General features: G+C 51.9%; 2 protein-coding genes across 2 annotated transcripts in view; one reads left to right on the top strand and one right to left on the bottom strand.

Annotated features, from left to right (window-relative positions):
* Window positions 1-3,204: 3,204 nt before the first annotated feature.
* On the bottom strand, window positions 3,205-10,418 carry Ubiad1 (UbiA prenyltransferase domain containing 1). Its single transcript, XM_048350230.1, has 2 exons — window positions 9,605-10,418; window positions 3,205-4,394 (listed from the first exon to the last, which is right to left on the bottom strand). Exons 1-2 carry the CDS (start codon window positions 10,131-10,133, stop codon window positions 3,907-3,909), a joined length of 1,017 nt encoding a protein of 338 aa, XP_048206187.1. The 5' UTR covers window positions 10,134-10,418; the 3' UTR covers window positions 3,205-3,906.
* A 2,296-nt stretch (window positions 10,419-12,714) lies between these two features.
* Mtor (mechanistic target of rapamycin kinase) overlaps window positions 12,715-24,121 on the top strand; it is a 115,111-nt gene continuing 103,704 nt past the window's right edge. The window contains exons 1-8 of the mRNA XM_048350228.1: window positions 12,715-12,832; window positions 15,408-15,583; window positions 16,137-16,245; window positions 17,335-17,567; window positions 18,152-18,352; window positions 19,312-19,446; window positions 20,889-21,164; window positions 21,251-21,359. Coding sequence (XP_048206185.1) covers window positions 15,422-15,583; window positions 16,137-16,245; window positions 17,335-17,567; window positions 18,152-18,352; window positions 19,312-19,446; window positions 20,889-21,164; window positions 21,251-21,359 — 1,225 coding nt within the window. The 5' untranslated portion in view covers window positions 12,715-12,832; window positions 15,408-15,421. The remainder of the gene's footprint in view (window positions 12,833-15,407; window positions 15,584-16,136; window positions 16,246-17,334; window positions 17,568-18,151; window positions 18,353-19,311; window positions 19,447-20,888; window positions 21,165-21,250; window positions 21,360-24,121) is intronic.

Here is a 24,121-nt window from a genome sequence, read left to right as displayed (position 1 = left end):
ATCCAGGTGCTCACTAGCGCGCTCTCTTTTGCACACACACACACGCACACAAACACACACTTCATGCATGCTAGGCAAGCACTCTACCACTAAGCCATATTCCCAGCCCCCTTCCTTTCCTTCTCTCCCTCCTTCCCTTTCTTTTTCTCCTACTTCTACTACACACACACACACACACACACACACACACACACACACACACAGCCCAGCCCCTCTCCCGCCCGCCCCCTTGTGGGTCTCCTCTCCACGCTGACATGGTTTTATGGGCCCTCACCAATCAGCCAACTGCTTTCTGGACAAGATCCAATTTCTTAATAACATCTTCAAAATGTGATTCCCACACTTAGAAACATAAAATCCCTGCCGCAGCTGTTACCAATACAAAAGCACACATATGTGCACACACGTGCATGCAGAGACGGAGCTTCTCTTTTCTTAATTCCTAGCATATTGCCCCATTTTCCTGACATCTAAGAGTATTATACCCACAGCATATCACGTCTAACTGGAAAAAAAGAAGACAGGTGCTCAGCACGGGCGCGTGTTCAGGACAGCGGTCCCCTCGTCAGTCCTCCCGGATGACTCTCACCTGCCTGGAGGCCATGACCCACACTGAGCCTGAGGCACAGAGGAAGGACAGCGAGTGATGTGTTTATCATTCTCCCCCGCCACTGGCCTGGAGCTGAGTGCCAGCCCAGGAGAGGGAGCCAGGCTGGTCAATAGCGGAGCTCACAGAAAGGATCGTTGACTGAGCCTAGACAGAAACGGGAATGGAGTGGCAGGGACAAGTGCCCACCAGGTCCACGGTGTTTGTCAACAAGCATCCAGACCAGCAGTGGCCAAGTCCTGGGGGGGGGTCCGGGGGGGGTGTCCCAGGTGGATGCCCAGCACTAGGTAGCAGAGCAGGGACTGTGCGCATGGTTTGCCAGTGTAGCAGCACCCAGCTCCAATCCCTGACTTCTGGAGCCATCGGCTCGGGTACCTAGGATCTCCTAGAGGCTTGAGTGGAGCCCAAGGTGTCTGAGGTTGCCACGCACTGGGGGAGCAGCACGAACATGGCACGGGATGCACCCTGGGTGATCCTGGCAAGGCAGACCCTCCCCTTCCACCCCACCTCGATCGCCTCCTTCTTAATGCCATGCCGTTATACCCGGGGAGCAAGCACAAGAAGATCACTTTGCATCAATGCCTGCTCTTCCTGACCCATCAAAGCAGCCTTCTGACGTATGAGCACCCCGAATGTCAGGTCATCTGATAAGCTACTCCAGCAATTTGGGCTGCCTCATTCCAGATCTTAATAACAGGTGTTGAATCTAGCCGGGCAGGGAGGGCAGAGGGCAGGGGGCAGAGGGCAGGGGGGGCAGGGCAGCATGTGCCTCTTAAAGCTTCCCTCCCAGCCGCTGCTGCTGCTGCTACGCTGATCTGTCAGCTCTCCCCCGACAATTTTAGTCTCCAGAATTTATCTAACGACAGCATTATCCATCTCACAGATCTCTGCCTTGTTCATCAGGATATATTGTCAAATGCCTAGCTGAAACCCAAATGTACTCAATCTACTACATGTTCTCAATTTATCAGCAGGGCAACCCTATCAGAAGAAAGAAAAACACGAAAGCAGGAGCGGCTAGGAAGAAATGAGGTTAATGCGGCCTAACCACTAGCTGCCTCTTAAGTGGTCCCACCGGGCTTTCCTCAGGGCCTGGCAAGGCTGGCCAAGCCCTGCCCAGATCCACCGGGCAGACCAGGTGCCTGCCCCCACCCCCGCTGGGCACCCCCAGCCCAAGACGGATGCACAGCCCAGCAATAAACGTCAGAGGAGAGAAAAGAAAAACTGGAAGCCAGATGAGCGCTGTACACTTCCTCTTTTTTTTAATTAACAAGTCTACAGAAAACCTTCATTGAATCAGGGGGCATAATACAAATTATGGTGATTTGCATATAAAACCTGGCACTAAATATGGCCTTTGCAGATAACTTATATATATATATATATATAAATATATATAAATGTGCATTAAAATCTGCACCAAGCACAGTGCGGCAGCCAGCCGACAGTGGTGGAGGCAGGCCTGGCCTGTGGATGCCAGTGGTCACAGAGCCCCCCCCCCTCCCCCCCCCATTTCCTTTCTGGAGGCAGGTTCTTACCATGCAACTCAGGCTAACCTTGAACGCATGGCCCTCGTCTCTGGCTCCTGAGTGCTGGGATCACAGGCGTGCAGTCACTACTTCCGCTTCGGAGGAGCTTCTCTGAAGGCAGGACTCCTGTGAGCGCTAAATTGTTACAAGCCTGGCATGAAACGGAAATGGTGCTGGGACGAAGGGCACGGGAGAAGGGTCCTCTCTCTTTCCCTTGTCTCTGGGCTCCAACACAAGTTCAAGGATCCTGGCCGACTGGTACGGAAACCACCTTAACTGCAGAGGAACGTCTCCAGTTTCCACATACAGTCTTCTCAAGGAAGTGACTGATTCTGACTCAAGGAGTCAAATGACAATTAGCCAGACCTAAAGGACTAAGAACAACTTCTTACATCATTTGCTGCAGGCCAAGAGTAGCTAGAGTGCTGATCACAACACGGAAGGGCAACGCTGGTGGCACGGCGGCCTCAGCCCCGCTCGGCCCTGGCTGGATGCAGCCCAGCGGTCCCCCTGCTGGCACCCCTCGGGAGTGACCTCATGAAGCATGACCGAAGCTCTGGAGGGGCGGGCTCAAGCGACACGTTCATCTCCAATGGCAGACACCTCCTTCACCGCCAGGCCTGTCGCTGGCTGCGGAGGCAGGACTCTCCTCTGCCCATCCTGTGGCTCTGGAGAAAGTGGCGACTGTCCCTGACTGAAGTGCAAAGCTGCTGCTCTCTCTCTGGCCCCACAGGGCGGCCATGCACACCTGGGACCCGGCTGAGGGACAGGGGTGCGGGGCGGGCACAGGGAGCATTAGGAATGGTGGCCAGGAGGGGAAAAGCCCTGTGGGGTTTTAAGTAGCCCATAAGGATGGTGTGCCACTACAATTTCTGGCAGGTTCTATCAAGAGAACAGATACCCTTGTTTTTCCCTTTTTTATGTGCTGGTACTGGGGCTTGAACTCGGGGCCTCAAACTCTCACTCAGCTTTTCTGCTCAAGGCTGGCATTCTGCTACTTGAGCTGTGCTTCCACTTCTGGCTTTTTGCTGGTTAACTGGAGATAAAGGGCTCTAGAATTTTCCTGGGCTGGCTCTGAACTGCGATCCTCAGCTCTCGGCCTCCTGAGTAGCCGGGATCACAGGTGTGAGCTAACTAAAGCAGAGTGCCCTTCTGGGTCACTCCAGGTGGGTCCCCCCCCGCCCCAGGCCCCGCGTGGCCGTCTTGCTGCAGCGGGCAGAGGGTCTGACATGTTCCTCCATGGTGGCACTAAGTGAAAGGAGAGAGGAGGGGCAGAAGCATCCTTCAGACAGAAAGCTGAGCACGACACAGGCCTGCTATGGGGGGAGGGGGGCATTGTCCAGCGAGCAGCCATCACCAGCGCTGACAACAGCCAGGCGCACGCATACTCGTGGGGCCTGACACCCATTACTGCCATTTACTGTGTGACCAGGATAACAGGACAGCACGGCACTTGGCAACCGGGGCTCGCTGGGTGTGCGAGGCGAACCCAGGCTGGGTTGGAGAAGCTGTGGACGGTGAAATGAGGTGGTGCGTGCTCCACTGCATTCTACAGTGACTTGAGGGCGCCCTCTAGTGGAAACTAAGTAAAACCAGGACCGAAGTCGCCAGTTGCCCTCGGGACACCAGAGTGCGTACACCGGCAGACAGACCAAACAGAGTGCAAGCCTAACACAAAAGGGGGAGCTCGCAGTCCCCGCGACCAGGACCACGCCGCCAGCTGTCTCCTTGCTGGTGAGAAAGGGGGTGTGCGGGGCGCTGCCGGTGCCCTCAGAGTCTGGGCAGGCTGCCGGCTGGCGCCAGGATGATGCCAAAGACGTAGAAGAGCCCCAGCAGGAGGTTGAGCTTGGCTGTCCTCTGGGGCAGCTTGTTGAAGGCCTGGCTGCGGAACTGCCGCTCCAGGGAGAAGGCCACGGGCATGGTGAGCAGGGGCAGCGCCAGGCTGATGCTGCAGTGCGTGGCCAGGACGCTGAAGCCCAGGTAGGGCAGGAAGAGCAGCACGGTGTAGAGCACGTAGGAGAGGGTGGGGCCGATGAGGATGGCCAGCGTGACGATGCCCGCCTCCCGGTCGGACTCCATGTCCCGGGTGTTGTTGGAATGAAGGATGGCCTCGGTGCTGAGGGCCAGCGGGATGGCGTAGAGCAGGGGGAAGGTCGCCAGCGAGCCCACCTGCACGGCGTAGGCGAACATCACCGCCAGCGGGCCGAAAGTGATGAGGATCACCAGGTCGCCCAGGGCCACGTACTTGAATCCAATGCCTATGGCCAGAAGAGCCAGAGAGGCGGCGTGAGGGCCAGGCCCAGCCGGTGGGGGCCCAGCCGGAGGGGCCTCGGCGAGCCAGGAGCACTAGCTTTCAGCTGGGGTGGGGGGAGGGCTTGTTTGGGATCCCCACAGCAAAGTCTGATTTCATCTCCAACCACCCCAGGCACAGAGAGAAGGCTCAGGTTTCAGGAGCCTCCAGCCCTGACCAAGCTGCAGGCGTGGACTCGGGTCGGAAAGCAAGCTCGTCTCACCGCTGTCAAAGGTAAGTGGTGACAGGCTGCACAGGTCTGAACCCCAGGGGCCAAGACCAGGGTTCAGCCACGCCCGCGTTCACTGCGGCAGGACCTTGGCCCTACATTTTATCTTATTATTATTATTTTTCTGGTCCTGGGGCTTGAATTCAGGGCCTAGGCACTGTTCCTGAGCTGCTTCTGCTCAAGGCTAGCATTCTACCACTTGAGCCATAGCGCCACTTCCAGCCTTTTTCTGAGTAGTTTATTGGAGATGAAAGTCTCATGGGGACTTTCCTGCCCAGATTGGCTTTAAACTGCCCAGCCTGGACTGGCTTGAGCCAGTGATCCTCAGATCTCAGCCTCCTGAGTAGCTAGGATTACAGGCGTGAGCCACCAGTGCTGGTTCCTTGGTCCTTTAGAATGCAGCATCCCAGAAGGCACCAGCGAGCTACTTACTGCTGCCATCACCACTACCACCACCACCACCACCACCATCTTGGCAGTACAGGGCTTGAACTCTGATCTCACATCTACTAGGCAAGTACTCTAGCACTTGAGCCACGCTCCTTTTTGTTTTAATTATTTTTTCAGACAGGGTTTTGCTTTTGCCTATGTCTGGCCTAGAACTTAGATCCTACTAACTGTGTCTCCCAAGTACTGGGATTTCAGATGTGCATCACCATGCTCGGTGTGTTTGTGGTCTCTGGTACCCTAGTGGCTGGGATTACAGATGTGAGATACTGCACGCGTGCGCATATGCATATACACACACACACACACACACACACACACACACACTGCCTCCTAGCAAGCTAATGCTGTACCCCAAGCCATGTATGGATAAATAACTTGGTTGTCTGAGGACAAGTTCCCTCAGGAACTGAACAGTTTACTAACTCAGTAGTTAGTAACTAACTCAGCACCAGTCCTGAAATAGTAGTAGTTTTGGCCACCAGTTGCCCACTCTTTTTTTTTTTGGCCAGTCCTGAGCCTTGGACTCAGGGCCTGAGCACTGTCCCTAGCTTCTTTTTGCTCAAGGCTAGCACTCTGCCATTTGAGCCACAGCGCCACTTCTGGCCATTTTCTATATATCTGGTGCTGGGGAATTGAACCCAGGGTTTCATGCATACGAAGCAAGCACTCTTGCCACTAGGCCATATTCCCAGCCCCCAGCCGCCCACCCTTATTTTCCCAGATTCCCAAACTGACATCAGGACTCTGGCTGGGGAAAATGCACCAGGACCTCTGCCTCAGCCTCAGCCTGAATCGCCCACCGGAACTTGAGCAGGAACCTGTGGCCCACCTTAAGCAGGTCCTACTTAAACACCGAGCACACACTCATGGAAGGCAAAGGGGCTGACAGCTTCTTCCATTACCAGACACAGGAAAGGACAGAGCCCTGGAGGAGGATCTGACACAGGGCCTGCTCCAGTGAGCTGCCTGCCTAACAGAGCGCTGCCCTTCAGCTATTTGTACTCCTCCCTACCCACTTGCTGAATGAACCAGCATGGTAAAATATTAGGTCAGTTCTCTACACAGCAGCCAGGATTTATCTGTAAGACATAAATCAGTGTTGGCAAGGTGGAGCTGGAGGAGTGGTTCCAGGGTAGAGAGTGCCTGCCTATTAAGAGGCCCAGAGCACAGGCAATCCCCAGTTCCACTAAGAAAGGAGAGGGGAGAGGAGGAGGGAAGGTAGGAGGGGAAGAGAGAAAGGAAGGAGACAAAGATTAGATGATTAGATAGACAGAGAGAAAGAAGGAAAGAAAGAAAGAAAGAAAGAAAGGAAGGAAGGAAGGAAGGAAGGAAGGAAGGAAGGAAAGAAGGAAGGAAGGAAAGAAGAAAGAAAGAAAGAGAGAGAGAGAGAGAGAGAGAGAGAGAGAAAGAAGCTTGGCCTGCTTGGTGGCTCACCTCTGTAATCCCAGCTACTCAGGCGGCTGAGATCTGAGGATCATGGCTCAAAGCCAGCTGGGGCAGGAAAGTCCATGAGACTCTTATCTCCAAGTGGCGCTGTGGCTCAAGGCATAGAGCACTAGCCTTGAGCTGAAGAGCTCAGGGATAGCACCCAGGTCCAGAGTTCAAGCCCCACAACCAACAGAAACAAAAAACAACAAAAATAGACAGATAGATGGATGGATGGATGATGGCAGGGGTCAGATGGTGGTCATGCCTGTAATCCCACCACTCAGGAGGAGAGTTCCAGGGCAGCCTGGGCTACACAAAGAGACTCTGTCTCAAAACCAAGTCAAATCAAATGCAAATGCTGGCAAGGCCACAGAGCCACAAGAACTCTCATATCCAGAGGCAGGAGTGTAAAGAGGGCAACCACTCCGAAAGCTGGGAGGAGCCACCATTCCATTTCTAGACATTCTCCAAGAGACATGGAAACAAATACCCACAAGGAGACACTGGCAGGAATGTTAGTCACCATCCTCAGGGCCCTAGCAGGGCACGTGAACTGTGATACCTGCATCATGGGTGAAGGGGTTACTGAGAGACACAACACAGGCACTTTCAAAACACTGTGCTGAGCCAACGAGGCCAGGCAGAGGCGTTCACACTGCCAGAGAGCAACGCATATACAGAGTTCTAGATCTGGCAAGACGAACCTATGTGAATGAGTAGGGTGCGGGTGGCTCATGCCTTTCACTCTAGTCACTCAGGAGACTGAGGTCTGGAGGGTGGCAGTACAAAGCCAGCCTGATTAGAAACGCTTGTGAGACTCAATCTCCACTGAACAAGCAAAATGCCGGACAGGGGCAGCTCCAGTGGTAAAGGACCAGCCAGAAGGAAGCAGACCGAGAGCATGAGGCCCTGAAAAAAGCCTTGTCACGGAAAATAAAAACCAGAAACCTAATCTAGGAGAAAGAAACCAGATCAGTGACTGCCTCTGATGGGGGCGTGCAGGGGGACAGAGCTTTGGAGGGCGGCAGGAGGGTCTGCAGGGGACCAGGAGTTCCCTACACAGCTGTGTGCATTGGTCAACATTCACCAAGGGTAACTAACAGTAAAGATCTACACATTTCCCTGTATGTCATCTGTGCATCAGTAAAGTGAATGCTTTTAAAAAGGCCAAACCAGACTACATCATTGTTCTACATCTCAGTATCTTCTCCTTTATTTGGTGAATTATTTTTCAATAACTGAAGCATGCCAGGCACTGGACAGGGCACCAGGGGTTCAGCTGAAACTTCGGACTACAAACATTGCAGATGAGTCTCAAAAGAATTACCCAAGCAAGTGCTTCACGTGGTGTGTTAGAAGGTGACTGTGTTGTGTACAAGAATAAACCAGCGAAACATGACCAGGAAGGCAGTGGAGGTGAAAGGAGGGTGTGTGGTTGTGTTGTGTTGAGACAGGTCTTTCTATGTAGTTCAGGCTAGTGTCAAACTCGAGATCTTCCTGTCCCGGCTTCCAAGAACCTGGATTATGGGCATGTGCAGTCATGGCCAGCTAGGTATGTAATATTAAGGTAGAGAGCAAGGCCTCACTAAGCTGACATGGCTAGGTTAGAGTATGTCACCTAGATAGCTGAGGGAACAGCATTTCGACACAGGGAATAGCACCTGCAAAGGTTCTGAGGCAGGTGTATACATACAGTTCCTGAGAACTGTGTGACCAGCTCAGGGTGAGCAGGGGAGGAAGGAGGAGGCCAGGTGAGAGCTGGGAGAGGGCTGAAGGTGTTCAGGGGCTTGGGGGGGGGGCATTAATGTAAAGACCTGGGATTTACTCTGCACAAGATGGGAGTGGCACAGGCCAAAGAGCTGCCTTAGTTATCATTTGTCTGGCTGCTGATCTGAAAACAGATACTAGGACAATAAACCAGGGAATGGGGACATGTTGGAAGTAGGCCTTGGTGGGGATGGCTGGATCCCAAATGCATGGGAATGAAAACAGGGTTTGCTCATAAGCTGGACACAAGATGTGAAAAGAGCCAGGAGGAGGCCCAGGGTTTTAGGCCTAAAGAAATAGAGGATGAAGTTGCCACTGAATGAGCTGAGGGTGAGCTCAGTGGTATAATATTTGTCCGTTTGTGTAACCGAAGCTGTCCTCAAAAGAACCATGATGTCTCGGCCTCCCACGTGCTGAGATTACAGGCAGGGATTACCATGCTCAGCCTCTACAGAGCATGTATGTGTGCGCACGCGCCTGGGCACTGTCCCTGAGCTTTTATTGCTCAACGCTAGTACTCTATACCACTTGAGTCACATCTGCACTTTTGACTTTTTGGTGGCTAACTGGAGAAAAAGAGTCTCACAGGTTTTCTAAAGCAAGATTGAGCTGGATACTGGTGGTACATGCTTGTAATCCTAGCTACTGAGGAGGCTAAGATCTGAGGATCAAAGCCAGGTGGGGCAGAAAGGTCTGAGAGACTCTAATCTCCAATAAACCAGCAAAACACAGAAGTGGAGGTGTGGCTAAAGTGGTAGAGCATCAGCCTTGAGTCAAAAAGCCAAGGGATAGTGTGAGGTCCTGAGTTTAAGCAGCAGCAGTAATTGCACATAAGTAAACAAAACAAATAGAAGTATGATCAACAGGGCTGGGAGCATGGCTCAGCTCCACAAGCTAGGCCAGAATGTTCTCGACTTAACTGTTATTGAAATATTCAAGATGCACACATTAGGGCTGGGGATATAGCCTAGTGGCAAGAGTGCCTGCCTCGGATACACGAGGCCCTAGGTTCGATTCCCCAGCACCACATATACAGAAAACGGCCAGAAGTGGCGCTGTGGCTCAAGTGGCAGAGTGCTAGCCTTGAGCGGGAAGAAGCCAGGGACAGTGCTCAGGCCCTGAGTCCAAGGCCCAGGACTGGCCAAAAAAAAAAAAAAAAAAAAAAAAAGATGCACACATTACAGATTTCAGGTAAAACGAACCTGACTTAGGAAAGGACTTCCAGCTTTGTCTACAATTCCCATGCAAAACATTTTCCAGTACAACCAGGGAGCAGCCCCTCCACCCCCAGGCCCGATCCTTACCTCCTGTGTACAGAAAGGAGCCGGAGAGGCCTCCGAAGTAGATGAGCGCCAGGTGCTCCAGTTTCAGAGAGGACAGGTAGTACAGGCAGGCGGCACAGACACAGCCCAGGGTGTAGAGGAAGACCCCAAACCGAACAACGTCCTGAGGCTCCAAGATGCGGTCCACCAGAGTCCTGTCATCACTCTTCTTGTGATCAATGCCCTTGGAAAAGTCATAGTACGTGTTGACCAAATTCCCGGCCCCGTGCACGGCCAGGACAGCCACGGCACAGCCCACCAGCAACCTGGGATCCAGGACGCCCTGGGATCGGTACGCCAGGGCACTGCCCAGGGCCACCGGGGTGAGAGAGGCACTGAAGCTCCAGGGCCTCAGGGCCAGCACGTAGGAGGCGCACTTCTGCCTCCAGGAGCGCTGGGGAGGCCGGTCCTGCTCCGGCCCGCCGGGGCCCAGCGGCTCCCTCTCCCCGGCCTGGACGCCGTCTCCGGCTTGGATGTGGATCTTCGGTCCCGGGGCCGGCAAGGCAGCCATGAAGGCTGCACGTGGGTGCGGTGAACTCGCCAGGCGAGGCGCTCCCGTGAGCGCCGGGGCCGCCGGGCCTGACCTTCCTTTCTGGGCCCGCCCCCGGGCAGGGCTGGGGCGCACGCAAGGTCACCCACACCCCCGGCCCCGAGGCCCAGCGGTGCCACCACGTCCACCTGTCACCCGCGCGAGGCCTGTCCCCAAACCCCGAGCCCCGCCACGCCTGCTCAAGGACCGGGCTCAGCGGCCAGCCGCCCGTGGGCCGCCGGGGCCGCCATCTTGTGCGTCGGCCTCAAGGGGTCGACCGGAAACTAAAGTCCGGCGCGGGAAGGGCCGAGCGAGCGCCGCCCGAGGGTGGGGCAGAGGCTGGGCGTGGCCTCGGGGGCGTGGCCGGAAAAGGTCGAAGGGGTGGGAGGCTGGGGCTGGGCGTGACCCGGAGGCGGGGCCTGGAGGGGTGGGCGGGGTCGGAGGGGGTGGGAAGCTGGGCCTGGGCGGGGCCCGAGGGCGGGGCCGGAAAAGGTGAGAGGGGTCGGAGGGATGGGAGGCCGGGCTCGGCGGGGTCTGGGGCGTGGCTGGAAGGGGCCGGGAGGGGTGGGAAGCCGGGGCTGGGCGTGGGCCCAGGGGCGTGGCCGGAAAAAGTGAGAGGTAATCGGAGGGATGGGAGGCCGGGCTGGGAGGAGTCTGGGGCGTGGCCGGAAGGGGTCGGAGGGGGTGGGAGGCTGGGGCTGGGCGGGGCCAGGGGGCGTGGCCGGAAAAGGTGAGAGGGATCGGAGGGATGGGAGGCCGGGCTGGGCGGGGTCTGGGGCGTGGCCGGAAGGGGTCGGAGGGGTGGGAGGCCGGGGCTGGGCGTGACCCGGGGGCGAGGCCGGGAGGGGTGGGAGGGGTCGGAGGGATGGGAGGCGGGGGCTGGCCTGCAGTCGGGTCTGAGCTCCTATCCACCCTGCACCTGATTGCCGAATCTCTGGAAACTGCTTTGTTTAGCATTCCCTCCCCCCCACCATCCCCCCTTCCCCCAGAAGAGCAATGCCAAGGTACCCTGTCGTTGTGCGATTTAGAGGACTCTGTCACTCAGAGAAAGAGGATTTACCGCTGGGCGTAGTGTCAGACTTCACGCCCCATTTGGCCAGCAAAAAAAGCCACAGGTTGAGACATAGCTAAAGTGGTAAAGCACTAATTTTGAGCGTATAGGCTCACACACGAATTATGCGAGTCTAAAAGTCACATAATTTAGCGCTATTGCCGTTGTTTTGTAACTTTGTTTATATGTTTATTTAATGTGTGTGTGCCTGTACTGCAGTTTGAACTCAGGCCCTGGGCATGTTGGTGGTTATTTGGAGATCAAACTTTCTTTTTTTTTTTGGCCAGTCCTGGGCCTTGGACTCAGGGCCTGAGCACTGTCCCTGGCTTCTTTTTGCTCAAGGCTAGCACTCTGCCACTTGAGCCACAGCGCCACTTCTGGCCGTTTTCTGCATATGTGGTGCTGGGGAATCGAACCTAGGGCCTCGTGTATCCGAGGCAGGCACTCCTGCCACTAGGCTATATCCCCAGCCCTGGAGATCAAACTTTCAAAGACTTTCCTACCCGGGCTGGCTTTGAACCCTGATCCTCAGATCTCAGCCTCCTAAGTAGCTAGGATTACAGGTGTGAGCCATTAGCACCCGGTGCGCCCAGTATTTTTAGACCAAAAAATATTTCTTAAAAAACACCAACTGGGAGCCTTTTCCTTCTTCTCAAACATTAAGGTGCATTATCGTCACTAGTGGCTACCTGTGCTTTCCTTATTACAAAGGCATTCAGTCAGATTCCACATAAGAAAAGTTTTAGGAATTATCAATGCCTCTTACAACAGCACTGTGATGAAAAGAGTAATGATGCAAATTCAATTTTTAGCTAATTGGGTTTTTCCCAAAGAACTTTCTTTTTATGATAGTTTCTTTATAAAAATTTTATTGACAAGGTGATGTACAGAGGGTAGTGAGTACATTTCTTGTCATATTTATTACACCCTTCCTCATTTTTCTCTCCCTTCCCTAGTTCAGGTAAGCATATATACAATATCCAGTGTACCAAAATCATATCCAAAGAGCTTTCTAAAACGATGTTGCTTTGGAAAAAAAAATCTTTTTTGCAATAAGTTCTTGGCGAAAGTGCCTCAAAAAAGGATCTTGTGGACTCAATGATTTGCGAAAATCGAGACCATTTAGTAAAAAAAGATTTCCAAATGCATACAGCCTCTCCACAGGATGCGGCCCGGCGAGGTCCCGAACCTTCTCTCCCGGCTCCAGGTCCCACCCTGTGGAACCACATAGCGGAACCGCACCGAGGCAGAAGGGGGAATCTGGTCCGCGAGGCACCGGATGTGCGCGTGGAAGTGACTGAAGTAAACTCACGTCCGATTGGCTCTCCCAAGCGGACCTTAGCGTCTTTTCGCCGGCCACTGGTCGCCTGGTTTGTCTATTTGAACAGTCCCCGCCCCCTAGGGAAAGCCGGGTCCCGGAGCCTCGCTTCTCCTTCATTGCTATTGGTCTAGGTCCCAGTCCATTTTGCCTTTAAGAGTTCTGATTCGTTGTCAGGACCAGGAGTCCGCCTTCTCTCCCTCCCTCCTAGTTTAGAGGACAGCCGGGAAGGCGGGTGGTGGGGCCGCGGGGTCCCGGAGCGGCGGTACCGGTGCTCGGAGAGGGAGCCGAGGCCTCGGCCGAAGCGGTGTGGTGAGTCCGGGGCCCAGCCCCCACCCTTGCGTGACGGCAGCACGTCCAGACTCACCGCCAGCCCGGCCCACGGACGGGGGTGGGGGGCGGGAAGCTGCCCGTCTGGAGCGTGGCGTCCCCTCAGCCGCGGCCCGGCGACCTGGGCGCAGCCCGGACCCGCAGCCCGCCAGACGACCTCCACCTGCTCCGGACCCGCGCGGAGACCCCCAGGCCCCGCGGGGCTGCCGGCGTCCGAGCTGCTGGCGCACTGCCGTGCTGCTGCCTGTAGTCTCCTTCCCTGTCACCGTCGCCCCTTCCTCCCGGCCACCCACAAATGCGGGGCTTGCCTCGGGGAGCGGCCGCCTCGGGGACCCAGGCCTCGGAGCCCCGCGCGGTGCCCCCCGCCCCAACTTGAACTTTACCAAGAGCCCGGGGATGTTTACCTGTGAGGACTTCCCTGAGTCCGGCCTCGAGGAGGGGACACACGCGCACACACGCGCACACACACGCGCAGATTTAAGAATTGTGAGAAATTGGTATCGTATTGCCGTACTTAAGATCGGTTTATGTTACTCTCCTGGCTGCGTGAGCAGCTTTATTGTTGCTGCCTGCTTATTTGGGGTTCCTCTTGCATGGTAAAGCTCACTGAGGAAGGACCAGTGGTCATGGACTAGTGACTGGTCTCAGGAAGTACTTGGTTTCTTGCAGCGCACATTTGAAGTCACACTTGGTGTCCGTGGTGCATTTGTTCCATCCTCCCCCTCCCCAACCCAAACTGAAACCCGTCGATGCTCCGATTCTTTGTATAAAATGACATACTATTTGCATATAACTTATGCAGCTTTTTCCTTACTTTAAGTCATCTCAAGATTTAAATTTATAATGCGAATTACAATGTAAATAATGTGCAAACAGTTGTTATAGCGTCTTGTTTAGCAAATAAAAATAAGGAAAATAGGTTCTGTGTAGTTAGTGCTGAGGGGTTCTCCTCTCTCTCCCCCACCCCCCACCAATAGTTTCTCTTTGAGATTGAGTTCACAGAGGTGGGTGAGCCTCATTCATACACAGGCCTACTACTGTATCCTCAAATTCTGTAGAACTGTTCTGGGCAGCACAATAAAGAGAGGCCACAGCTCTATAGAACATGTGTAGTGAGACCAGTCCAACTTGATATTCTTTCCTGTTTATTTTTTGGTGGTCATGGGGTTTGAACTCAGAGCCTGGGGGACTGTCCCTGAGGTCATTTGCTCAAGGCTAGCACTCTACCACTTTGAGCCACAGCTCCACATCCTGTTCATGAGTGGCTAATTGGAGAGAAGAGTCTTATGGGTACTATTCCACTTGGGCTGCCTTTGAACTGCAATCCTCAGATCTCAGGCTCCTGTGTGAGCCACCTGGCACGGCTTCCAACTTGAGATTTCTATATGCATAAAATGCTTGCTGCTGGGTATGTGTGGCTCATGCCTGTAAATCCTAGCTACTCAGGAGGCTGATTTAAGGATAAAGGTTTGAAGCCAGCCTGTGCAGCAAAGTCTGAGACACTTATCTCCAACTAGCCACTAAAAAAGCTGGCAGTGGAGTCTAGAGGATCGGTGTTGAGCAGAAAATGCTAAGCAAAAGCTCAAGGCCTTGGGTTCAAGCCCTAATCCTAGCACAAATAAATAGAATATAATAAAATATTTTTAATAATGTTTGCTGGCCAGGGGCCCGTGGCTCACACCTGTAATCCTATCTACTCACAAGTCTAAGATCTGAGGATCCTGGTTCAAAGCCAGCAAATGTCGGAAAGTCCGAGAGACTCTTATCTCCAGTTAACCACCAGAAAAGTGGAAGTGGTGCTGTGGCTCCCAGTGGTAGAGCTCTAGCTTTGAGCGGAAAAAGCTCAGGGACAGTTCCAGGCCATGAGTTCAACTCCCACAACCATAATTATATTCAGTGCTACTGTAGAATAGTAATAATCTCCTTCTTAGATCACACTGAGGAAAGGGGCACTTCAAGTCCTTTTTAATTCTTCTCCTACCTTCCCGCCTTGGCACTATGCTATGTAATGATAGTTACAATAGTAAGAGCAAACAATGATTTTAAGAATTTGCTATGTGCCTAGCACTGTTCTTAACATTATGTCTCTGCGTGTTGTTATTGCTTATTTAATATGTGCCTTGCTGTGATGCCCAGATTGGCCTCCCGCTTCTGGGCTCAGTCCTCTGGCTTTAAACTCCCAAGGACCGGAGACTGCATCATGCCTGTCCTCTGTAAGCACTTTCTGATACCTGTTAACTTCACTGTTGTAATTTTTCACCTCAACCCATGAGTTAGGTGTTGTGATCCTCCAGGTGTACTGGGGACACTGAGGAATTTTCAGTGTGTTCTTCTGGGTGTATATATAACTTTGGAACAGCTCCCCAGCCCACAGTCTGACGCTCCTTAGTCCACAGCCTCTTTCCACGTCAGTCCTCACTAATGGATGTTCCTCAAGAGGTTCTAACCCTTTCGGAGTCCCCTGCCTGACACGAGCTGGGGGTCTATGTTGAGCCAGGGCTATAGGTTTTGTTGCCTCTGCCCCTCTGGCTTATTGAAGGAAACTTCTCTCCAGTAGAACCTCAGGGCAAGATGCTGGGAACAGGACCTGCCGCCGCCACGGCCGCCGCCGCCACCTCTAGCAACGTGAGCATCCTGCAGCAGTTTGCCAGTGGCCTGAAGAGCCGGAATGAGGAGACCAGGGCCAAAGCGGCCAAGGAGCTCCAGCACTACGTCACCATGGAGCTTCGAGAGGTTGGGCTGCTGGGATGGGGGCCATCCTCTGGGGCGCTCGGGCTGCCTGCGTGTGCCATCCCTGAGGCAGATGCCTTTTGACAGCTCCGTGGGGAATTCCACCCAGTTCTCACATCCGCATGCAGTGGTTGCACGTTTTTCCCACTGGTGTTTACAGATATAGCAGTGAACATGGATAGGTTCAGTTGCCTTTTTTTTCTCCCCTCCTCCCCCCTGCTTACAATTGGGAAGGGATTGGAAAGTTGGGCTTTTCTAAATAGAGACGTGACGTGAAGTCAGATGGTGGCCTGTTTGTCCTTGTACCCTGAGTACTAGGAAGAATGCAGGGCAGGACACATGGCCTTGCCAGCTATGGAGACTCAGTAAGTAGTGTTCAGTAAGCAGACGGATCACGAGTTTACTAGCTGTACACTTCCAGAGTAGGAAACAGGACAGCTGTTTGTCTCCTGTGGTTTGAATGAAATCTGGTTCCTGATCTTAAGGTGCCAGCCCATCCCTGCCACCGCCAATCAGGAAGATTCTAGAAATCGTTCTGAGTACATCTCTTTTGCAGATGAGTCAGGAGGAGTCGACTCGCTTCTACGACCAGCTGAACCATCACATCTTTGAGTTGGTTTCCAGCTCAGATGCCAATGAGAGGAAAGGTGGCATCTTGGCCATTGGTAAGGACGGCCTCTGTTAACAATACCAGCTAGAAATAAAGGGAAGCTCCCTTTTGTATCTGTATGGCCATAAGATGATGAGTTAGATGCACAGTTCACCTTCGTTTAAAGAACTTTAAGGTATAAGTATTCTAATAGCAGAGTTCCTGGGACAAAGCAAAGCAGGTATTTTCAGATGTGGGAACTGAGTTTTGGAACCATGAAGTGGCTTTTTTTTTTTTTTTTTCAGACTTGAGGCTAGAAGCCAGCTTTCCACTACCTCATGTTGCCTGCTATAGGTTCTGGTTTTGCAATCAAGCGAGGCCTGGCATAGCCACAAGAAGTAGAATTGGGTATGGCTAATAAAAGGCAGCTCATAGCCTGGCAGCGGTGGCTCACGCCTGTAATCCTAGCTATTCGGGAGACTGAGATCTGAGGATTGCGGTTTGAAGCCAGCCCAGGCAGGAAAGTCTGTGAGACTTGTTTCCAATTAAATCACAGAAAAAGCTAGAAGTGCTGTGGCTCAAGTGATAGAGTGCTAGCCTTGAGCAAAAGGAGCTCAGGAGCAGTGCCCAGGCCCAGAGTTTAAGCTTCAGGATTGGCAAAAAAATAAAAGGAGCAGAGAAGGGGGAGATCTCTCTCTCTTTTTTTTTTTTTTTAATTTCCCAAGGGCTCATCAATCCTGTGAGTTACTACTTAGTCCCTGTTTATTTCCTGTTTTTCTTGGGAAATTATGTATGTATTGCTTTATGCAAGTAGTTGAATCAGGTTGTCTACATCCTTGACATTTAGATATGTACTCAAAGTAAAAAGATAAATGTAGGGCTGGGGATATAGCCTAGTGGCAAGAGTGCCTGCCTCGGATACACGAGGCCCTAGGTTCGATTCCCCAGCACCACATATACAGAAAACGGCCAGAAGCGGCCCTGTGGCTCAAGTGGCAGAGTGCTAGCCTTGAGCGGGAAGAAGCCAGGGACAGTGCTCAGGCCCTGAGTCCAAGGCCCAGGACTGGCCAAAAAAAAAAAAAGATAAATGTTGAGAAGTTCAAGTCTTTGTGTATTCCTGGCCAGCACAGGCAGCGTCTCCATGTTTTGCCTTCTTCTCTTCCAGCCAGCCTCATAGGAGTAGAAGGCGGAAATGCTACCCGAATTGGCCGATTTGCCAACTACCTTCGGAACCTCCTCCCCTCCAATGACCCAGTGGTCATGGAAATGGCCTCCAAGGCCATTGGCCGCCTTGCTATGGCAGGGGACACCTTCACCGCCGAGTACGTGGAGTTTGAGGTGAAGCGAGCCCTGGAATGGCTGGGTGCTGACCGAAACGAGGGCCGGAGACATGCAGCCGTGAGTGCCTCCAGGGAGAAGCCTCGCAGGAGGGCGGGGAGAGCCCCTTCACTGCCTTCCAGGGCTTTCCTTGAAAAGGCTAGTTTGATTTGTCCTCCTGAGAGAGGAGCCGGAAGTAGATGGAGTAGAGATGGGACTCTGGTTCCGTTCCTCAGCTCCCTTCACGGGGCAGTACCACAAGGAAGGATCACAGACATGGGCACTAGTTTGAGTCTGAAGACCTCAGGCCTTCAGTTTCTCCCTCTGTGAAATGGAAATAAGACCAAGTATTAAAAACTCATTCAGTAAGTATTTACTATGTGCCGTATTTCAAGTCCAGCAGTAGGCTGTCTACGGGTATGGAAAGCATCAAACACATTGGCCTTTCCAGAGCATCTGTTTAAACATGACAAGCGTTAGCTTATAAACAACCAAAGGTACTAAACACGGAGATGTTTGATCAGTTTCACTCTGCCTCCTCTGACCCCAGATTTTCTTAGCCCGGAGTCTAAGACTCATATTTTCCTTGGGTATAGCCGCTGTAGGATGACAGGAGACTATTCTGAGGAAATAAGAAGAGTTCTCAGCTTGCCCTTCTCTCCCAGGTCCTGGTTCTTCGTGAGCTGGCCATCAGCGTCCCCACCTTCTTCTTCCAGCAAGTGCAGCCCTTCTTTGACAACATTTTTGTGGCTGTGTGGGACCCCAAGCAGGCCATCCGTGAGGGAGCGGTGGCTGCCCTCCGTGCCTGTCTCATTCTCACCACCCAGCGGGAGCCAAAGGAGATGCAGAAACCTCAGTGGTACAGGGTGAGGAAACGGCTCTACTGTGGCCATGAGCACAGCATGTTTGCCTAGACGGTCACCTGGCAGCAGCAGGCCACTGGCCACAGAGCAAGGAGCACATTTATTTGGGCTCCCAGCAGTCCTTTCACGCTCACTGCAAGTCAGTACTTAGCCTCATTGCATTGCACTGAAGCAAAGATCCATGGATAGCCGCACCATTACATGGTGGTGTATTAACTGAACCCAAGGCCTTTTGATGAGTAATTAGAAGGTGGCTGGGTTGTAGTTCTGAGGCCCAGCACTTACCTAGCTGTGCAAGGCCGTGGGTTTGATTCTTAGCACTACAAAAAGAAATAAAAAGAGACATCCTGTAGAGATGCTAAAATATGAACAAAATGGGTATCTTAGGCCCAGTGACCTATGGTACTGATGTGGAAAGGGCCATTTCCCTCTTCTCCAGTGTCACGGAGTCCTGTGCTCATGGCTGCTGCCAAAGGAACCTTCTCCCAAGGCATACATCACAAGTTGACATGGGATCCCTGGACGTGGGATCGGAGACCTGGGTTCTTTTCTGGCCGTGTTTGTAACCTTGGACACATCACTTGATTTCCTTGAGTCTGTTTTTGTTGTTGTTATTTTGAGACAAGATCTTCCTGCTATATATCCCAGGCTGCCCTTAAACTTATGATCCTCCTGTTTCAGCCCCCACATAACTGAGATTACAGATGTGTGCCACCATGCCTGGCTGTCTTTGAGTCTGTTTTATTTAGCTGTTGAATAGAGAGGTGATAATGGTGTTTGCTTCAAAGACTTATTGTGAGCATTGAAGCTAAATTAAGAGAGCTGGACAAGCTAGTATTGTTGATAATGTTTGCACAAGCCACCAGCCAGCCCCCTAACACCTCAGTCCCTCTGACAGATGGGGCGGGCCTCTGTTCTGTCTCACTTGGGACACCAGGTAATTAAGCATTCTGTCTCCATAGCACACATTCGAAGAAGCAGAGAAAGGGTTTGATGAGACCTTGGCCAAAGAGAAAGGCATGAATCGAGATGACCGCATCCACGGAGCCTTGCTGATCCTCAATGAGCTGGTCCGAATCAGCAGCATGGAGGGAGAGGTGAGTGGCTGCTTCCGGGGAGTCCAGGAAGTTCAGGCGGGACCGTGAGCAGGCAGCGCGAGTCCTCGCCCTCACAGAGCTGACAGTTTACTGTAGAAGAAATAGACAACCAGGAAGTAAGCAGATTAGCTCAGATAGCAAGGAGCCCAGTGAAGGTAGCAGAGTAGGGTGGGTGGTCCGTCAGGGAGTGCCCTGCCTGAGGTGGTGCCATTTGAGTGGGATGCACATTGTGTCAAGGAGCCACCTCGCAGCTGGCTGGGAACTGAGCTTCAGGACTGAGGTGGGAGTATACACGAAGCGCTGGGCTCGATTCCTCAGTACCACATAAACAGAAAAGGCCGGAAGTGGCGCTGTGGCTCAAGTGGTAGAGCGCTAGCCTTGAGCAAAAAGAAGACAGGGACAGTGCTCAGGCCCTGAGTTCAAGACCCAGGACTGGCAAAAATAATAATAATAATAAGCGGTGTTGAGAAAAGTTTAGAAATTTGGAAAATTGAGCCATATACTAGTATCCCCCACCTGCAATACTAGCTGCTCAGGACACTGAGATCTAAGGATCATGGTTCAAAGCCAGCCTGGGCAGGAAAATCTGAGGTGTTTCTCCAACTAACACTAGGAAAAACCAGGAATGCTGATGTGGCTCACAGTAGTAGAGTGCTAGCCTTGAGCAAAAAAGCTCGGGGACAGTGCCCAGGCCAAGTTCAAGCCCCACAACCAACCAAAAAAAAAAATTTTTTTTTAAATCATTTCATGTTTTTCTCAATTTGGTCTGATAGAGGATTAATTTTTGAAACAGCCTCAAGGGCTGGAAATGGCTTAGTGGTAGAGTTAGCAGGCATGAAGCCCTGGGTTCCATTCCCCAGCACCCCATCAACAGAAAAAGCTAGAAGTGGTGCTGTGGCTTGAGTGGTAGAGTGCTAGATTTGAGCAAAAGAAGCTCAGGGACAGTACCCAAGCCCTGAGTTCAAGCCCCAGGACTGGCAACAAAACAAAACAACAGCTTCAGAAATGGAAGCATTGTCGGCCAACTTCATCCACACCTGTAGACTGGGATTCCGAGAAGAGACCTCACCTGAGTTTCCATATCGGAAACTTCAGGGTAGAAGAAGGACACCAGAATATCCTCAAGATGGTGCTGGCAAGAGGCTGCCCTTGCTTTGCAAGAGGCTCCTGACCCTGCAGTTTGCAAATGAGTCTCCCTAAACCTTATTGGGGACTGCGTGGAGGTAGGAGTTAACCCCACAGTGTCTTCGCTGTTCAGTAGGCGGTGCTCTTCTGCCCGCATCAAACAAAACTGGGTCCCTGTGGAGCTCCAGGGAGACAAAAGTGCAGCTCCTCCCCTGCAGAGGGTCGGCAGGTACAGTTCTGGTAGGCCGCGTTGTGTTCATGTGGAAAGCTGCTCATTAATAAAGGTGGTTCTTCTCTTTCCCCCTGCATGTGCACAGCGTCTGAGAGAAGAAATGGAAGAAATCACCCAGCAGCAGCTTGTACACGACAAGTACTGCAAGGATCTCATGGGCTTCGGGACAAAGCCTCGGCACATCACCCCGTTCACCAGTTTCCAGGCTGTGCAACCCCAGCAGTCCAACGCCTTGGTGGGGCTGTTGGGGTACAGCTCTCACCAAGGCCTCATGGGATTTGGGGCTTCCCCCAGCCCTGCCAAGTCCACCCTGGTGGAGAGCCGATGTTGCAGAGACTTGATGGAAGAGAAATTTGATCAGGTAAATGTCCAGAGGCCCTCTCCCACTTCTCCCAAGCACCCTCTGCCTCCCTTCCCGCTGCCAACCCTTTATCCTTCCTCTCTCAGGTGTGCCAGTGGGTGCTGAAGTGCAGGAATAGCAAGAACTCGCTGATCCAAATGACAATCCTTAATTTATTGCCCCGCTTGGCTGCCTTCCGACCTTCTGCCTTCACAGGTGAGGATGTTTGTAGAAGACAGCATTGCCCATCTAGATAATTCAACTGGGATGAGGTGATTGCAGAAAAGTAAGTCTGAGCCTCAGAAACAACAGGACATAGGGTCTAATCGGTGGGTTCTTTACCCCATGTGTAGTTTTCTGTTAAGAGAAGGCACAATCAGAATACAGAAGCAGAAGAGCAGTTCTAAGCCAAGCAAGGTCTCATGTGGAAGTGAACAAATTCCTGGATGGACCTAAAAGACACCAAATAAGGGCAGCTTTGGTAGGTACTGTGCAGTAGCAGCCTGTCTGGGGCATGGAAGCTTGGGTGACCTTCCTGCTTCTGCCCAGGAAGTGGTCACTAAACTGCTTCACCCCTTGCAGGAAGAAAGGACTGGATGTTTCAGACAGGTTCTTTGGATGGTAGAGTAGGAGTTCCCATTTCCTTGTCCTGTCTCCCATGGCAGTGTGAATTCCTGGCTATGAGGTCTGGCCCATCGAGGTTTTAACTTCTCCAGGAAGCCTTCTTTCATTGCTCTAGCTAAAAATGTTCTTCTCCATTGTAGGAAAGCTGTTTCAGATCCTCAGTCCTTCACTGTGGGGTTTTGGACATGATATTTCACCTTCCTGACTTATAAAATTAGAATAACCATCCCAGCCTCTCAAGATGAATGGTGTCAGTGCCTGAGTAGCTCTGGAGTGCTCAGCGTAGAATTATTATTGCCTCCATAGCTGCTTATGTCTGATTTGGAAACAAAGTGGGTTTGCTTGTTATAATGAGGTGCTTGTTCATATTTGCTCTCCACAACTCTGCCTCCCTGTTGGTGAGCATGAGACTGCTTAGCATCTCTTTGCGCACTGAAATGCACACTGCTTGTGCTCAGCAAGCACCCAGGACCAACTGAGCATCGAGGGTGGAAGGAGGAAGCCAGCCCAATCTCAGCGGCTGCCGTTCCCAATACAGATGGATTCACACTGCTAAGCCCAGATGAAACTGCAGAAGTGTGGCTGGAGAGGTGTTAAGCAGGCCAGGCCGTGCGTAGCTGGAACTTGCTGGATAAGAACAAGACTAGTAGTCACCATGAAATCACTGAGTCAGAGGGAAATGTGGATGAAAATTGACCATCCTCTTTTTTTTTTTTTTTTTTTTTTTTTGGCCAGTCCTGGGCCTTGGACTCCGGGCCTGAGCACTGTCCCTGGCTTCTTCCCGCTCAAGGCTAGCACTCCGCCACTTGAGCCACAGCGCCGCTTCTGGCCGTTTTCTGTATATGTGGTGCTGGGGAATCGAACCTAGGGCCTCGTGTATATGAGGCAGGCACTCTTGCCACTAGGCTATATCCCCAGCCCGACCATCCTCTTTTGAGTCTTCCATTCTGCCTGCCTGATACCCAGAAGCCCTTCTCTTTCTTAATGACCAGACATGCCCCTGATCAGTTGAGCTTTCAATGATCTTGGGTTGAAAGTCTGTAGTTCAAAAGAAACTAATTACTGGGGCAAATTTTATCAAAGTCTGGCACATTGTAGAAGCAGTTATGCTGCTCTGTTCAAAAGGCTGCCTAGCAGCAGGATACAAAGACTCCGAGAGCCTCTGGGTTTATTCTTTTGATGTAGGTTTGTTGTTACTAAATGTTATACTAGAACATATCATTGAAATGCAGTCTGAGCAGTCCCCATAAGAGTGCACCTCTGTGTATAAGAGCCTCTTGTTTAAAGCTCTAAGTTTGGAAGTCATTACTTAAACTTTCCGGTGGTATGTGCCTTCGGAATATAAAAAGTACTGCAAAAAAATAAATAAAAGTATACTCTAAGACTAGCCTGTAATCCTAACTGCTCATGAGGCTAAGATCTGACGCTCACAGTTCAAAGCCAGCCCAGGCAAGAAAGTCCTTGAGGCTTTTATATATAGTTAACTAATTAAAAAGCTAGAAGTGGCACTGTGGCTCAAGTGGCAGAGCACTACTAGTCTTGAGCAAAACACACATGCACGCATGCACACACACACACACACACATTCTAAGACCACATTGGAATCTATACTCCTGATTTAGGCTCATTTCCTGCTGAAATGCTGCCCTATGTGGAAAGGACTAGTTTTCTTGTTGGTTCAGTTTAAATTAAGGGTTAGGCCACCTTGTTCTGCCTGTTTTCAATCTTTATGTGCTGTTGGGTGTCTGGTTACTGCTATGCATGTGGCTCTGGTATCCCCATAGGGCTGTCTTGTTTGTTGTCATAAACGTGTTCCTGGGGCACAGACTCGGGCCAGTGTCAGTGGGGAGAGAAGGAACAGGAGAGAGGCAGGAATTGGGAAATTCTAGCTCTTGGAGGAGAAATAGCTCTTCAGCTGAAATTGCCCAAGAAGCACCTGTCTGCATATTGGTTTATGTAAACTTAGTGAAAACACATGTGTGGCTTTCCAAACCACAGACTAAATATTAGTCTATTAAATAGGACTATAGTAAAAATGGGTAAGAAACAGTAAAGTGATTTCCAGATCTAACTTGAGTAGAATGGCCTGTTAATTGTAAACAGTATTTGAACTAAAAAGTAGTTGAGATGATCCTTTTGTTTTTAAACAAGAGCACGTCATCTTCCCTCAGAACAACACTGAGGCTTTCAACCCCAGCGCTGTCTTCTTAGACACCTGGTGCCATGTGAGCCCAGGCCGCAGCAAAGAACACTGCAAGAGATGGTTACAGGATACTCTCTCAAGACTCCCCAGTTGTTGTGTTTTGTTTTTTATTAGAGGGAAAAACATCTATTTCTAATATTTCCAAACAGTG

This window comes from Perognathus longimembris, chromosome 7, assembly GCF_023159225.1.
Source record: "Perognathus longimembris pacificus isolate PPM17 chromosome 7, ASM2315922v1, whole genome shotgun sequence".
NCBI lineage: Eukaryota > Metazoa > Chordata > Mammalia > Rodentia > Heteromyidae > Perognathus > Perognathus longimembris.
The sequence above is the reverse complement of the archived record's forward strand: the minus strand, read 5'-3'. Positions and strand labels throughout refer to the sequence as shown.

Excerpts from the sequence above, each read along its gene's own strand:
- Ubiad1 (XM_048350230.1), bottom strand. The coding sequence starts at position 10,133 with ATGGCTGCCTTGCCGGCCCCGGGACCGAAGATCCACATCCAAGCCGGA. Across the intron at positions 4,395-9,604 it reads CTCCTTTCTGTACACAGGAG|GCATTGGATTCAAGTACGTG; the intron begins GTAAGGATCGGG and ends TTCTGGCCATAG.